At 50.5% G+C, this 15,865-nt stretch overlaps 1 protein-coding gene across 1 annotated transcript in view; it reads left to right on the forward strand.

Annotated features, from left to right (window-relative positions):
- The window catches only part of ETF1 (eukaryotic translation termination factor 1), a 257,735-nt gene that overhangs the window by 188,904 nt on the left and 52,966 nt on the right, over positions 1-15,865 (forward strand). Inside the window, exon 9 of the mRNA XM_069654342.1 lies at positions 720-784. Coding sequence (XP_069510443.1) covers positions 720-784 — 65 coding nt within the window. The remainder of the gene's footprint in view (positions 1-719; positions 785-15,865) is intronic.

Raw genomic sequence — 15,865 nt, forward strand, 5'->3', positions numbered from 1 at the left:
GAGCATGTGAATCCATGCTGGAGCACTGTTACAGGTAAGTAACTTGTTCCAAATCCATCATAAGAGGGTTTCTATTTGGGACTAACTTGTCTGCTACTCTTCCTACCTCCCTTGAATAAAGCCTGCCTGCTATGCCATAGACAGCAAAATGAGATTTTGGTCTATATTTTGGTTGGAACCCTATGTACTTGTTTGATGGTTTCACACCCCTCACCAGACGTCTGTGGGGAAAAAGCTCCCTTGCCGACAGGGAGCAGGTTGTCATTGGAATACTTTGAGGCGCTATGCGGCTCAGGTATATCAAATTTGCATCTTGGATTGGGCCATGGATGCAGACTTGTAGGGGGGCAGGTGGAAACCTTCATGGCCTCTAGCAAGACGCACGGTTTGGGACTTTCACCAGCATGTGTATGCTGCTTGAGGCGCTAGTTGGAGATGTATAGCAAACTTAACCCACTAGTACGTCATACCAATGAATGTGTTTAATTGAACTGTTCACAAGTAATCTGAAATGTCAAATGCGTTTTTTGATATTCGTTTCTGACTGTAAAGCAAAAACTTTTTTTATGTTGATACATTGCAATTCACATATTGTCTTTTCGTATTATGCTTTATCTCTTGACATAGAGCTTGGGGATCTATTTCTCCCATTTAAAAAAAATGTATTTTTGTTACCATCTTTTAAAAAAATGTTGACTTTTGAAATATATTTTTCACAGAGGAGAAAGTTCTGTATCTCACACCGGAACAGGAAAAGGATAAATCGCACTTTACCGATAAAGAAGTACAGTATTTTAAACTTTTTTTACTTTTCTTTTAACTTTCATAATTTTAGATAATTTGTGCAATGTTGAAGATACCCTTGTTTTGCATTATTTAAAAATACAGCACACTGTTGACGAGAACCTTTATTTGGTGGCCCTCTCTAATTTTGTGGCTTTGCGTTCGACTTTCTTTCCACTCCTATTTAAAGGTTGTCTGGGACTGTAACTGTGTGCTCTGCCTTTAAAGTACTTTTGTCTTCCTGGGGCATCTATATGGTGCCACATACTATACAGTCATGTTAAATGGCTGAGGCTGGTGTGTCTCCTTAGTTTAAAAGAGGCTCCAATATTTAGGAACGTTGTCTAGTTGTTGGGACAGTTTATTTTTTTTAACTCCAACAAAGGGTTTTGTAAAAACCATTCAACTGAGACAGTACAAGACTACACTCTTGGTACAAGGCTGTACCACCTGAGTATATGGCTGCGTAGACTGAGCGGGCAGGCTGGCTATCTTAGGAGGCAGAGGGCTGTAGGAAAGTACATAACCTATAGTATACCAAGGATTCAATAGAAACACTTGCAACCAGAAGTATTATCAGAAATTAAGGTTTATTATAAATGTAGGCCAAGTTAAGTCTTGGAGTTTTCTGATGATAGTCATAAACACATAAAAACACAACACAATGCTTGAAGGTACAGAACAAAGCATAAACAGTCTTCAGAATACATAACGGTAATTCTGGCAATGTCTGAGCTCATCATACACATTTAGTATAGGCCACATCTATTCATGGGGAGTAAAACCTAAAGTTACTTTTAGATTCTCCCTGTCGCTCAACATTGCTCTTTCGCGACCTCTGCGATTCCCTCTCTATCCTCCCCTCTGGCCCAACGCACTCTGCAGGGCACACACTTGATGTCTTGATCTCCTCTAGCCTCCCCCTATCTATCCCTCTCTCCTCTCTCCCCTCTCCTGGAGTGACCACTACCTCCATCTCTCTTCCCCCTCCCCCAAGCCAAGCCTACCCAACACTGCCACCTACCTTCCAGGACATCCGGCCCATGAAGCGTGTCAGTCGAGGCTTTTGCTTTCACCTTCTCCCCACCCCCTCTTCCTCTGGCTGACTCGCACCCTGACACAGCCCTGTCTTCTCTCTAGTCTTCTATTTCTGATACTCTTGATGTTCTTGCCCCTGTCATGAGGATCCGCCTGAAGTCCAAAGCCAAGTGCAATTCCTGGTATGAATCCGACCTAGCTACACTTAAACGTAGGTGTAGGGCGGCTGAGAGAAAATTGAGGGATTCCTGCTCATCCTCTAACAAACTGGCCTGTCGCCTTCTCCAAAGGTAATAGTCTCTGTCCGTACCAAGAAGAGAGTCCACATTCAAGCCTGTGTCTCTGCGGCATCTAACAGCTCGGCCGAATTCTTTAAAATTTAGAAGGAGCTGGCCAACCCTGCTGCAGTCTCTACCCCCTCCCCTTGCCTCTCAGGCTTTTTGCAATGCCCTGGCCTCACACTTTATCTAAAACACCCAGGACATCCTGTCCACACTCTCCTCCACCCCCTCTTCGTCGGTACTCACTGACCCTCCGCCAGCCACCCCCCCACCCACCTTCTCTTCCTTTCTTCTCCCTTGATGAGGTCGCTAGACAAGTCCGATCTATGAAAGCCTCGTCAAAACAGGTTCATCCCTGTTCCTCAAACTCTCAAGGACCACATTGATGCCCTCGCTGCGGCCCTTGCCGACTTCTGCAAACACTCCTTTGCCTCAGGATCCTTCCCTTCCCCTCCCCTCTTAAGCACTCCCTTGTGCATCCTCTCCTCAAACCCACAGCGGATCCCTCTTGTCCGGCCAACTATCGCCCAATTTCCATTACCCCCTTCTTAGCCAAACTCCTTAAAGCTGGCCATCTCTCAGCTAAACCTTAATTCTGATTCTGTTGGCTGTCTCCATGACTATCAGTCTGGCTTCAAATCTGGCAGAAGCACGGAAACTGCTCTTCTGAACATCCGTGAAGATCTGCTTTCCAACCTTGACTCTAGCATTCCCTCTGTTCTCATCCTACTTGCTCTCCTCTGCCTTCGACACGGTCAACCATACCATCCTGCTCAACCGTCTCTGGGATAACTTGGGAATCACTGATCAGGCTCTGGCCTGGCTGACCTCTTTCCTCTCTGATCGACCCTCCCAGGTCCAACTTGGGTCCTTCCTATCCACCTGCGGTGTTCCCCAGGGGTCCAACCTCTCACCCTGGCTTTTCAACCAATACCTGGCAACTCTCGCCTGCTGTATTGACATTTTCTGCTCAAACTTCCAGTGCTACGCCGACGACATTCAACTCATTTTCAGGCTGCCCTCGGCCACCTCCTCCACCTCTCTCATCACTGATTGCCTAACTGCCATCCAAGATTATCTTTGTCTTAATGCCAGCAAGACAGAGATCCTCCTCACTGGCACACCATCACCTTCCTTTCCCCTCACTCTCTGGCCGGCCTCCCTTGGCCGCCCTCCTATCCCCACCTGCGAGGCCACGAACCTTGGTGTCACCTTTGATTCCACTCTCCTTCTCCGCCCACATCGCTGATGTATCAAAGTCAAACCTCCTACTGCACCTCCTCGGAGGTATTCTTCCTTTCCTCTCATTCCCCCAGAAGCTCACTGTCTCCCAAGCTCTGGTTCTCCAAGTTGGACTATTGCAACAACCTCTTAATCTACCTGCCTCTACTCTCCGCCCTTTACAACTTAGAACAGGACTGCGAGACTTGTCCTTGGCCTCAAGCCCTGGGATCGTATCTCTCAGCTCTGAAAATCTCTCCATTTGCTCCTAGTGGATGCAAGGATTAAATTCAAAAACCTTTGCATTGTCCACAAGGCTTTCTGGGGCCTGGGTCCAACATACCTTCAGCTATCCCTCCGCAAATACCTCCCATCTCGAGCACTCCGCTCCTCTACCTCCCTCAGGGTCAGTCGTTTCTCAAAGAAACAAGCTGGGGGTAGATCTGTCTTCGGCTGGCGGCCTCCCTCTGGAACAGCCTCCCTGCCACTCTAAAACTTGAGGAGAACCATCTCCGTTTCCGGAAGCACCTCAAAACCTTCTTTGCTTCTGTCTTCTCCTCCCCTCTCCCCTTCTACTCTCCCTTGGCACCATGCACCTGGCCACCCTCTGTCCTCTGGGCCCAGGTACCTGCTCATCTTGCCACCCTCAGGCACTGGCTCCGGGCCACCCCCTGCACTGGGGTCTGTATCTGTACCCATAGAGCCCTCCCCTTTTCTTCCTGCACCTTCAGACCTACACGGCCTGCTGTCATAAACCCAGCACTTGCCACTTGCTGGCTGCACTCCCATTGTTTGTTGCCTTTTTATTTATTATTTTTATATTTTTGTTTTTTCCTTCTCGCTCCACAATGTATTTTGGTCCCCCTTCTCCCTCTACCCTGCACTTGCAAGTTCTCAATGTCACTGGGCCTAGTAAGTTCGTTGTTTTTGTTCTCCCCTGTTCCCTTTCCCTTGCCTTGTCACACTCTGAAACACTTGTGTATGAGCGTGTTAGAAATAAAATATCAATCACTTGACAGTAAGTCAAGGGCAGTAGACCCTGTCTGTTACGCACCGACACTCTGCAAAGAAATCACATATTTAACCAACCCTGTTACCAGGATACTTTTCTGAATAGTGGAACACTGATTCAAGGAACAGTATTTCTGATGTTTGTTAATCTGCTTAGAATAACATGATGTGCATAGGTCCGACATCCAGTGGTCACTGCGGAGTATTGCATTTTGTTTTTCGTAGTCGAAAAGGGGATGTCGACAAGGCGTGTCTAACACTATCCCTATAGTGACGTGCGTTGTACCCACAATCCCTCACGCGTCGAGGTCCCTCAGATTGTTTTTTTCCGCCCAGCTACTGGTCGCCTTTATGCGGAGCTCCTAGAGAGACATTGCAAAATAGTTTATTCGACCTTTGGTCATTTGTCATTAATATCAATAACATAGATCCTCGATGCAGAGCTGTTTCTCCGCCGAGCAAGATCTTCGACGGAAGGACGAGCGGAGGGGATCCTTCGGCGCTGCCGAACACGTGGCCAGGCCTCGCCGGCCATACACAGTAGGGAGAGTGGGGTTTTTGTGGTCTTTCTTTCCTCTCTTTAAGAATGCCTTTCTCTTCCCACTCCCTCTCTTTCGAGGTCGTGGTCACACCTATTGCCCTCAGCTATGGAGAGGACGCCATTTAGGTTTTGCCTGCTTTGCAAGGGTAAATCTAGCTGGAAGGATAAGCACAAACGGTGCAACCGGTGCTTACCCCTCGATCACCAAGAGGATGGCTGTGCGGCCTGTAAATTACTAAAGCCCAAAACTCTAAAAGACCGCAGGGTCAAAAGGTGGGCGGGCCATGTCTAGGCCTGACTCCTCGCCTGCCGCCGAGTGTGACGAGGACATTGACTACACGGCCCCCGTAATGGAGGCTGTAGACCTCTCAAAGGAGCGTTCACGCTCCTCGTCCGTCCCCGACAAGCCCGGTTCACGCCCAGCTTATGGGGATGAACACCCCGGCGACAAGGACGCACACGGAAAAACAACAAAGCACATACCCCCGGCACGCATTTGTCGAAGACGAAGGCAGCCATAGCGCCAACGGGGACGCCGGGCTCACCGGCATCTTCCGCCGACCGTAAGGGTCATCGGCCTTCCCCGCCACCGCTTCCGCGACAGACTGGGCATTCTAAAAATAAGGGCGCTAGCACCAAAACCTCCGGCGACGCGCATCGCAAGAACGCTCACGTTGCCAACAAGGACTCGACGGGCAAGGACTCGACGAGCAAAAGCTCAACGTTACATAGCGCGACGGCGACCGATCCCTCGGAAGAGAGAATGACCGCCGAAAGCCTCGCGCGCATAGCATCTAAGGACGACCAGAGACGTACGGCGAGTGTGACGCCGAAAACCGCGCACAAGGCCAAAGATACGCCGAAAGCGCTGGAAAACAGATCAGGCCAGTCCCCGACGCCGACAGAAGGCCCTAGCCAGCGAGAAGGCTACTCAGAAGGCGAAGGCTCACTTTCTTCGACGTTATGGGACAGAACCAGACAATTACAGGAGGAAGAAACTCCTTTTTCATTCCCAGACCGTCCTGGCTGACCTCAGTGGACCTTTGAAAGGTTCCAGACCTGTATGGATAAACTAGACTGGTTCATGTCCATCCCAGAAGATGGGGCACCCAAGAGACCAAGGGAGGCACCCCTGGAGAGTCCTAGGGCTAAATACCAAAAGTGTTATAACCCCATACAGGAGGACATATACTCTTACAATCCCACTGAAGAAGACCCCTTCTTCCAGGAGGAAGACGAGTTCACCTATGTTGAAGACCAACAAGAAGAGGAAGGTTTTCACGATGAAACTAACCTATGTGAGGAGGGATTCCAGGAGGACACAGGCGAGGGCGACCCAAATCCCTGGCATTCACCGGCTAGGTCGATAGACACAGGCAGTAGCAGTATAGTCATCAGGTCTACTGAAACTACACCAGTCAGGAACCCTTCGCCTGTCGATCAACCCACCTTCAATGCACTGCTGAAGAAAGCAGCAGCACATTTCGAAATTGAAACTGGGGAAGTCGCCCCAGACACCGATTTTGTGGAGAGGATTATCAAAGAAAAACCCCCCCACTAGCCAAATTATACCCATCCTCGCCTCTGTTAAGAGACGTATTTCACCTTCTCTTTCCACTCTTGCATTGGTGAGAGGGGTCAATCCGAGGATTGAGAAACTGTTCTCTCCCTCTCAATCAGACCCATTATATATGAAGGGTCACTCAATCCACGACTCCCTGGTCGTGACCAACACCAGGAAAAGGGCAGGAGTCCCACTAGCTACCGGCGAGGCACCCCCAGATAAAGAAGGGAAGAAGCTGTATGCCCTAGCCAAGAGAAGCACCACCTCTGCAGCATTCTCTACCAGAATTGCCAATAATACCCTATTGGCAAGCTACGCCGATGCTCAATGGGCAAGCTCAAACAGGACATCGAAGTTCCCGAACCCCTAAGGACTCGTTTGCTGGCTACAGTTAAGAAGGGTTCTCTGGTCAACCAAAGCATCGTCAAGAATACCCTCGATGCAGCAGAGACGGCTGGCCGCATTTTGGTACAAGGAATTTTGCTGAAGCGTCACGTCTGGCTTCGCAATTCCGGATTTAAGGCGGAAACACAAGCGTCCCTTATTAAACCCATAGAGGAGTCCAACCTCTTTGGGAGAGCAGTGGATGACGCGCTGGAGAACGCGAAAAAATAATTTGACACAATAAAGACCTTAGACCAAATTTCAAAACCCCCTAACAGGTGGGATTTGGTGATGAGCGCTGTTTTCGTGGACAACGCCAGCAACAAAACCAACAGTATTCTGCCAGCAACTACCAGGGTAATAGTGGCCAGTACAATCAGAGGGGTCAACGCCGTGGCAAAGGGAGAGGCCGGGGTTCCACGCCCAGAGGCTCCCAAGCCACCAACACCACCAAGTGACGTGAAGATTCGCGTCCCCTCCCATGCAACGCCGGTCGGGGGCCGGTTAACATCCTTTCTTCCAGCAGGGGAGGGAATATCCGACCGCTGGGAACTTTCCACCGTAGCCCGCGGCTACTGTATAGAGTTCAACAGTTCCCCAACATACAGACCCCTGAGGGGACGCGGCATGACACCAGAACACCTCGCCATCCTTCTCCAAGAAGTGGACCAACTGCTGGAAAAAAGAGCAATAGAGGTCGTGCCTCTATCTCAGGTAATGGAAGGTATTTATTCAGTGTACTTCCTTGTACCCAAAAAGGATCTAACCATGCGCCCTGTATTAGATCTGCGCCCAGCGAACAAGTTTGTCAAACCCCAAAAGTTTTGTATGGTGGCCTTACAGGAAGTGATCCCCCTGCTATCACAGGGAGATTACATGACAACACTGGACATGAAAGATGCATACTTTCATATTTTAATGTTGCCAGCGCACAGAAAATACCTCAGGTTCATGATGGAGGGCAAACACTACCAGTTCAGAGTGCTACCCTTCGGCATTGCATCTGCACCAAGGGTATTCACGAAAGTACTGGCAGTGGCAGCGGCCCACCTGTGCAGGTTATCCATCCCAGTATACCCTTACCTCGACGACTGGCTCATAACAGGGGATTCTTACGAGACATGCTTCTCGAACACCCAAAAGACTGTAGACCTTTTGTTCCAACTGGGCTTCTCCATCAACGAGAAGAAGTCCAGATTAGACCCCAGCCAAGTCAAACAATTCCTAGGGGCTCTAATTCGAACAAAGGACTGCCTCGTCTTCCCCTCCAACGAGAGGGTCCAAAACATGCTGTTTCAGATCCCCCAATATGTGGCCGGTCGAGAGGTGACGGTGCGCAAAGCGATGTGCTTGCTAGGAATGATGGCGTGTATTTATTTGGTACCTAACGCGCGCCTGCGCATGCGCCCAATGCAAGAGTGGCTCAACAGCCAGTGGTGTCAGGCCAGCGGACAATGGGACGATCTAGTGGTGGTCTCGCAGGCCTTGGCTCTCTCGCTACGGTGGTGGACAAAGGAAAACCTGATAATAGGAAAACCCTTTGCCAGACCCGCGGTGGAGGCCACTCTAACCACGGACGCATCCCTCACAGGATGGGGGGGGGGGGCTCACCTATCTCATCAGACTGCTCACGGAGTGTGGACTCCGGACGTAGCATCCAAGCACATAAACCTACTGGAGCTACTGGCGGTGTTCAAAGCACTAAAAGCCTTCCAGGAACACCTACAAGGGAAGACAGTGATGGTCCTTACAGACAGCACCACAGCCATGTACTACATCAACAAGCAGGGGGCCACCTACTCTCCAGGACGGTCCAAGCTGTCCCAGAATATATGGAAGTGGGCTCTCAGACACATGTTCCTACTGTCACAACACGTACCAGGGGAACTCAATCTGCTAGCAGACTAACTCAGCAGAGACTTCCCCCTGCCCGAAGAGTACGAATGGCGATTGCACGAAGACATCGTATTAGACGTCTTCACGCAATGGGGATTCCCGGAAATAGACCTGTTCGCAACTCTGGAGAACTCGCAATGCCAAAGTTACGCCTCCAGGTACCCCCAGAACTAGTGGCCCCAATGTGGGCCCGGCAGCCATGGTTCGCTCACTTGATGGAGATGTCCCTATCTCCCCCAGTGAAACTTCCCTGCCCGTACAACATGCTGTCACAGGACAAGGGCAGGACACTGCATCCATGCCCTCAGACCATGAATTTAGCAGCCTGACTCCTGAGATCATAGAATTTGGACATCTACAACTTCCGCAGAGATGTATGGACATCCTCAGGGAAGCCAGAAAACCTAATACTCGCCACTGCTATTCTAGCAAGTGGAGAAGATTTGTCATCTGGTGTAGAGGTAAGAGCATCAACCCGGTTGACTGCTCTCCCACACATTGTTCTGTACTTGACCCGTTTGATGGAATTGAACACTAGACCTGAATCCAGTAAAGTCCACCTGGCGGCACTTTCTGCATACACCACTTCCCAACTTAGTGTCGTGGTGGAAGATGCCAGTTATCAAGGCCTTCATGGAGGGGGTAAAGAGAATACACCCTCCGATAGCTAACCCAGCTCCCGGATGGGACTTAAATGTGGTACTTTCCAGACTCATGGGCTCGCCATTTGAACCCATGCACAAGGCAACTCTTAAAGACCTCACTCTTAAGACTGCTTTCCTAATAGCTATCACCTCCATTAGGAGAGTAAGTGAACTACAGGCTCTTTCTGTCCTAGACCCCTTTGTAACAGTTCACAAAGATAAGGTGGTTCTACGCACACACCCAAGGTTTGCACCGAAATTCATCTCGAAATTCCATGTAAACCAGTCAATAGAACTACCAACGTTCTTTCAGAACCCTTCCAACTTGGGAGAAAAAAGTCTGCATACACTTGATGTACGCAGAGCTGTCATGTTCTACATGGAAAGAACCAGGCCACTGAAAGACTAATCAGTTCTTTGTCTCGGTGGCAGCAGGAAGAGAAGATGCAGTCTCAAAGTCTACTATATCTAGATGGATTGTTCAATGCATCACTCTCTGTTTCTCTCTTGCTAAGAGAGAACTACCCTTCAAGCCAAGAGCACATTCTACTCGAGGCACTGGGGCTTCCATAGCTTTCATTGCAAATGTTCCCCTTGAGTCCATCTGCAAAGCGGCTACCTGGAGTTCTGTGCACACCTTTACAAAACACTATTGTCTAGATGCACACTCTAGATCTGACTCCCAGGTGGGACAGGCAGTATTAAGACATCTTTTCTCGACTGTTCCTTCTCATAACCCACCGCCAACTCCGGGTACTGCTCGCTAGTCTATGCACAGCATGTGATTCTAAGCAGATTAACAAACATCAGAAGACAATGCATTACTTACCGTAAAAGCATTTCTGATGGTTGTATCTGCTTAGATTCATATGCGCCTACCCTTCCTCCCCGCTCGGATGGAAGGAACATATAGAAAGATGTCTATCTCTTTTCTGTACTCACTCACGTATAGAAGGCTCCCTCAGGGCAGACAAAATACAGAGGGACCTCGACACGTGAGGGATTGTGGGTACAACGCACGTCACTATAGGGATAGTGTTACAGACGCACCTTGTCGACGTCCCCTTTTCGACTACGAAAAACAAAATGCAATACTCCGCAGTGACCACTGGATGTCGGACCTATGCACAGCATGTGAATCTAAGCAGATACAACCATCAGAAATGCTTTTACGGTAAGTAATGCATTGTCATACCTCCAACTACTATAAGGTTTAACAGTTATACTAGTTGAGTAAGATCCTTTGGTGTAATATACTATCAGTTTCTTTTTCCACTTACATTTTTTGAACATTTTCTGAAGAACATGAACTTCAATAAATCACAAATGACATACATATTTCACTCACATCCCCCACCCTCTCCCACCTCCCGCTAACATACAATTGCACCGATACGGGTAATTGAGACTTCCCGACACAACTGACGGGGACCAAGCAGAGTGGATGAGCTGACAGAGGGTTCAACCAATGACAAGAAAAAAGAGGTGACGTTAGTTTGCAGGAATACGCTTGAAATAGGCCAACATCAATCAAAAGAACTGGGTCTCATAGTTAGACAGTCTTCGTGAAGCAAAACTGCTGCCCAATTGAGCAAAAATGAACTAGTATCATGGGTCAAAGCTGTTAATTTCCCATATGTGAAAATAGTCCATAGTTCAGTAAGCCAGTCCGACTTGGAGGGCACGAAGTTGCTCTTCCAATAGGTCTGTATAGCAGGGCATTCCCACCAGAGGTGGAACCAGTTTCTGCGTTGGCCACATTCCCTAGGGCAGAGAGGGGAACCATCCGGATACATTTTAGAGTATAAAGTTGTGTTCCATGGCTGAAGTATACAAGGAACCTGAGAAAAGGGACCCAGAGATCCCAGCCCAAGTAGATCCCACCCTCTTCTCCCACTGCTTCTTAAAACCTTGTCTACCCTCCAGATCTGCTGTAATCGGGGTCAGATGGAATTGGGACAGGGAGCCTCTGTTCCCCATGGCTTCCACTAGGCTGTCGTAGTCAACAAAGGCCCCCTGTTGGAAGAGCTGAGCAGCACGTTCCGGGCCTAGGTCCGACCACCTTTGTGTGTCCCGCAAACCCCTCTAGCCCAGGTCGAGGGGGGGAGGGGGGCATAAGGAAGACATGAGAAGAGAATAGAGTTCACTTTACCGCACTTCCATAGCGACCACAAGGCAGATAATGTAGAAGGACTCCTAGTATTGCTGGGAAGGCCCTTGTTAGGAGCCCATAGGAGGGGTCTCACTTTTCTGGGGTGGGCATGGACTTCAGTGTAGGTCCAATAAGTCTGCAAGTCGTCTCTCGAGTGCTCCAACATGACCCTTAATTGAGCTGCCTTATGGTAGTGACGGAAGTCCGGTAGGCAAAACCCCCATAGGATCTTGGAAGCGTTACAGTAGCATGCTTAATCCTAGGTTTCTTACCGTTCCAGATGAAATGCTAAACCATAGAATGAAGGGACCCGAAGTATGAGTCTGGAATGGAGGTCGGGAGGGTGGTAAAGAGATGGAGAAGCCGGGGCAGAACATTCATCTTGATACCATACGCCCAAACCACGAGTCAAAGGAGCCAATCATTGTAGATCCAGTTTTATCTTGGCGAGAATGGGGGAGGAGGGAGTTTAATTTAAAAAGGAGGCTCGAATCCCTCAGGAGGACCCTGAGGTAAGGCGTAGCTTTGTGCTCTATTCTAATACCCCCTATAGTGTCCTTTCCCTCTATGTCCCCGTCGGCCCTTCCCATTGGCATCAAACATGATTTTGAAGGGTTGATTTTCAGGCCGGAAAAGGCCCCAAAGGAGCGGATCAGGCCAAGGAGAATCGGGAGAGAGCCTTGCAGATTAGTTATGTAAGCAAGGATGTCATCTGCGAAAAAGTGAGTAAAGTCGAGGTCTCCACACCAGACCCCAGTAATCCCCTGGTGCTGTCTTATGGCTATAGCTAAGGGCTCATTGCAAGAGCATAGAGAAGGGGCGAGATCGGGCAGCCCTACCCGGTACCCCTGGAGAGGGAGAACAGAAGGGAAATCATCTCATTAACCGCCACCCTAGCAGTCGGGCCATTGTACATAGTGGGAATCCACCCGCAGAACCTAACTCCAGACCCATCTTTTGCAAGACCTTGACCATGTACGACCACTCAACATGGTCGAAGGCTTTTTCTGAATCCAGAGAAAGGAGGTAAGCCTCTTTGCTATTGACTGCAACTTCATGCAGCAGGTCTAGCAATTTTCTAATGTTGTCGGCTCCCTGCCTGCCAGGAATCAAACCAACCTGTTCGCCATGCACTAGCTAAGGGAGATGCTGTCCCAGCCTGTTGACGAGAAGCTTGGCAAGGACCTTTACGTCCGTGTTGAGCAGAGAAAAAGGGTGGTAGGACTGGCAATTGGTTGGATCCTTCCCCCTCCTTCGGGATGACAATAATACGGGCTGATAACATTGATTGAGGAAAGGAGCCTGAGTCGAGGACTGAGTTGAACAGTTTCGAGAGAAAGGGGGCTAGGGTGGAGCGGAAGGCTTTGTAAAAAAGGACAGTGAACCCATCACCTGGGGTTTTACCCGCTTTCATAGAACTGATGGGATTGACCACTTCTTGGGCATAATGGGTCTCTCCGGGGGGTCAGACTTCTCCGGGGGGAAGGCGGGGGATTGGTACTGATTCCAGAAAACTGTAGCAGCACCGTCCCCATTGTATTCTGTCTTCATAATACATGCGGAATTACTTTGTTCTACCACCATAGTCCCACCTGGTAGAACCAATGAGTCCACCCTTCTTTTTCTCCAGCATGGGGTCTGGCATGGATTCACATGCTCCTGAATATTCCCCGTCAGGCTGGGAATCCTCTGTAAAGAAAAAATCAGTTTGTATCTGAACTGTCTTTCTACTAGTAACCAATTACTGGTCTCTGGGTCATACTGCCCCAGCCAATGACTGCCCGCTACCTAAGCCCCTTCTCTGGCAGCCATCTTCAGATTTTTACCGCACGTTCAAGTGTTGGGAATCCCCGTGCTATAGCTCTCAAGCTTTTATTGCATTGTGGTTTTTCGAAGTTTACACTTTTATTTTCGGTCAATCGAGCCTCAAGCTCCACCGATTCTACTTCTGATCAACAGGGACCCGTTTCGGAATTTTCTACGCCCCTCAAGGGCAAAGTTTCATTGAGTTTTCACTTCTTGGAGGGTTCCGGAAGATCTTTGAGGCCTACCCCGCGTGGACATGGCCCACGACAAAGGAAACACACAGCCTGTTGGATCCAAGCTGTTCAGGAGCTGCCCTGGATGCAGATTACAGAAAGTCTTCAAGGAAGATGAGCACTCTCTGTGCCTCTACTGCCTTCACGCCGACAAATCGCACATGGAGAAGGACTGTGCGTTTTGTAAGAACATGTCCAAACGGACGAAGGATCGTCTCGTTCGACTCACCAACTGGCTGGAGTCAAAAGAGCCCAGTAGCAGGTGAGAAAAGGAAGTCCGAGCGGTCTTTTAAGACCTTTGAGGGCGCCCTGGTGACAGGGGCCCATCAAAAGGCAAAGCACAGCCGATCGTTCGGGCTCCTTGGCTGCCAGGCAGGGCGCAATGTCACCGACTCCATCATCCACGAGCCAACGCTGTGGCTCGGTGAAGAGGAAGTCTGAGAACCTGGGAGGCGTCTGGATGCCCCAGGGCCTGGCGGCGCTATATAAATACTAAACTAAGCTTCGGGAGAAGCCCCGGTCGATCCCGACGGCGACAGCCAAGGGGGAGCGAGGCAGCTACCCTCCCCAGAAGGTGAAGGCCTCAGGCGCGCCCAAGGTCGTGAAGGCCCCAATTCACCCGGTGAAGGCCTTGACCGAAGGAGTCATGGCAGCCTTGGTGAAGCCTGTGGAGGCTACCCCAGTGGAGACGACTGCCTGGCCTAGAGTTTCCCTGCCACCCCAGAGGGACTCATCTTTTCAGCCGATCGAGAAGACCCCTGTGAAACCCCGGGAGGAGAAAGGGGGGGGGGGCACAGTAGCCATAACAGACACAGATGCCACCTCCGAAGACGAGCGGGCTGGCGTCGTAAAGATCCTTGACAATAGGTTAGAGTAAGTCAGGTCCTACGGGTGGGATCCCGACGATGTGGACCTAGAAAGCAATGGTGGAGCCGACGAGGAGCTGCGGGCCGTGGAGGACACGGAGGAACCCACTCCCCAGCCAGCGCTCCCGTCGCAGCCTATGCCACAGGACAACTCTGGAGCAATCTTGATGGCTATCCAGAGCCTGTGTACGGAGATGAGAACAAGATTTCCCTTACCCCCAGCGGACGATCCAGCGGCGCTGCCTGGACCGTCCGGAAGCCCACCGAACAAGCGGAGGCAAATCATCCTCCTTCCCTTCCACTGAGGCATGAGACAGGAACAGACGACTGGGACGGACGACGACGGTGGTGACTGGACGGTCTCCCACCCCCCCCTCCCACCCAGGCCTCCCCTCCTAACGAAATTGGCTCCTTTCACGCCATGATCACCAGGGCGTTGGAGCTTTTCCAGCTTAGTCTCGAAGAGCAGATGGAGGGTTTCCTCTGCCAACAACTGGAGGCCAAGAGGAAGACCATCCTCTATCGTTACTGGATGACATATGGAACTAAGGACTGTCGCTGCTTAAGAACCCGTCCATGGCTCCTGCGAAGAGGAACCAGTATGAGAAGTAGTACCGGGTCCCAGATTCCGCCCCGATGTGCCTTAGAGCTCAGCCGTCCCTGGATTCGGTAGTCTCTGCAGCGGCCAAGAAGAAATCGGCAGGGGCGACGGGGATCAAAATCCACTTTCCCACCGGATGGCGAGGGGAAGAAGCTGGACGCCATGGGACGAGACATCTCGTCGGTGGCGACGACCATCAAAGCGGCCAATGCTTTCGCTATCGTGGCGCTTTGACAGGGAGCTGTGGTTCAAGATTGCTTCCCCTCCTGGAAATCGTTCAGGAAGGTGATGTCGGACCATGCCATCATGGTGGCCACGGACATCGCCGGCGGGTTTTGACAGATGGGCAACAGCGTTTGCCTTCGCTGACAGTGTTGACTCAAGGCCACCGACTTCCGTCAGGACGTTAAGACCAAGGTACTAAACATGCCCTTCGTGAACAACCTTTTCGGCAAGGCAGTGGACGAGTCACTGCAGGCCATAAAGGCAGACACCGAGATGACCCGGGCCTTGGGGTCTCCCCAACGACGGTTGCTCTTTCGGACCTCCGGAGGCAAGTCTCAAGGTGCCTCCAAGGGATTTGGTGGCGTTTACTCGTTGTACTGCCAAGCGCACGTTTGTCGCAGGAGGCCTACAGAGGCCGCAGCAAGGCCGGAGGACGTAGTCGTCGCCAAGACCTTGGCGAAGCAAGATTGAACCGGCCGCTACGTCTGGGCCCCCACCCAAGCACCCCGGTGGGAGGTGAGCTGGTGAAATTCATCAGCGTGTGGGAGTCCATCTCCACCGACAGTTGGGTGTTGGATGCGCTGGCCCACGGGCACACTCTGGAATTCCAAAGAAAGTG

Source organism: Ambystoma mexicanum, chromosome 3q (genome assembly GCF_040938575.1).
Source record: "Ambystoma mexicanum isolate Mex_15411 chromosome 3q, UKY_AmexF1_1, whole genome shotgun sequence".
Lineage (NCBI taxonomy): Eukaryota > Metazoa > Chordata > Amphibia > Caudata > Ambystomatidae > Ambystoma > Ambystoma mexicanum.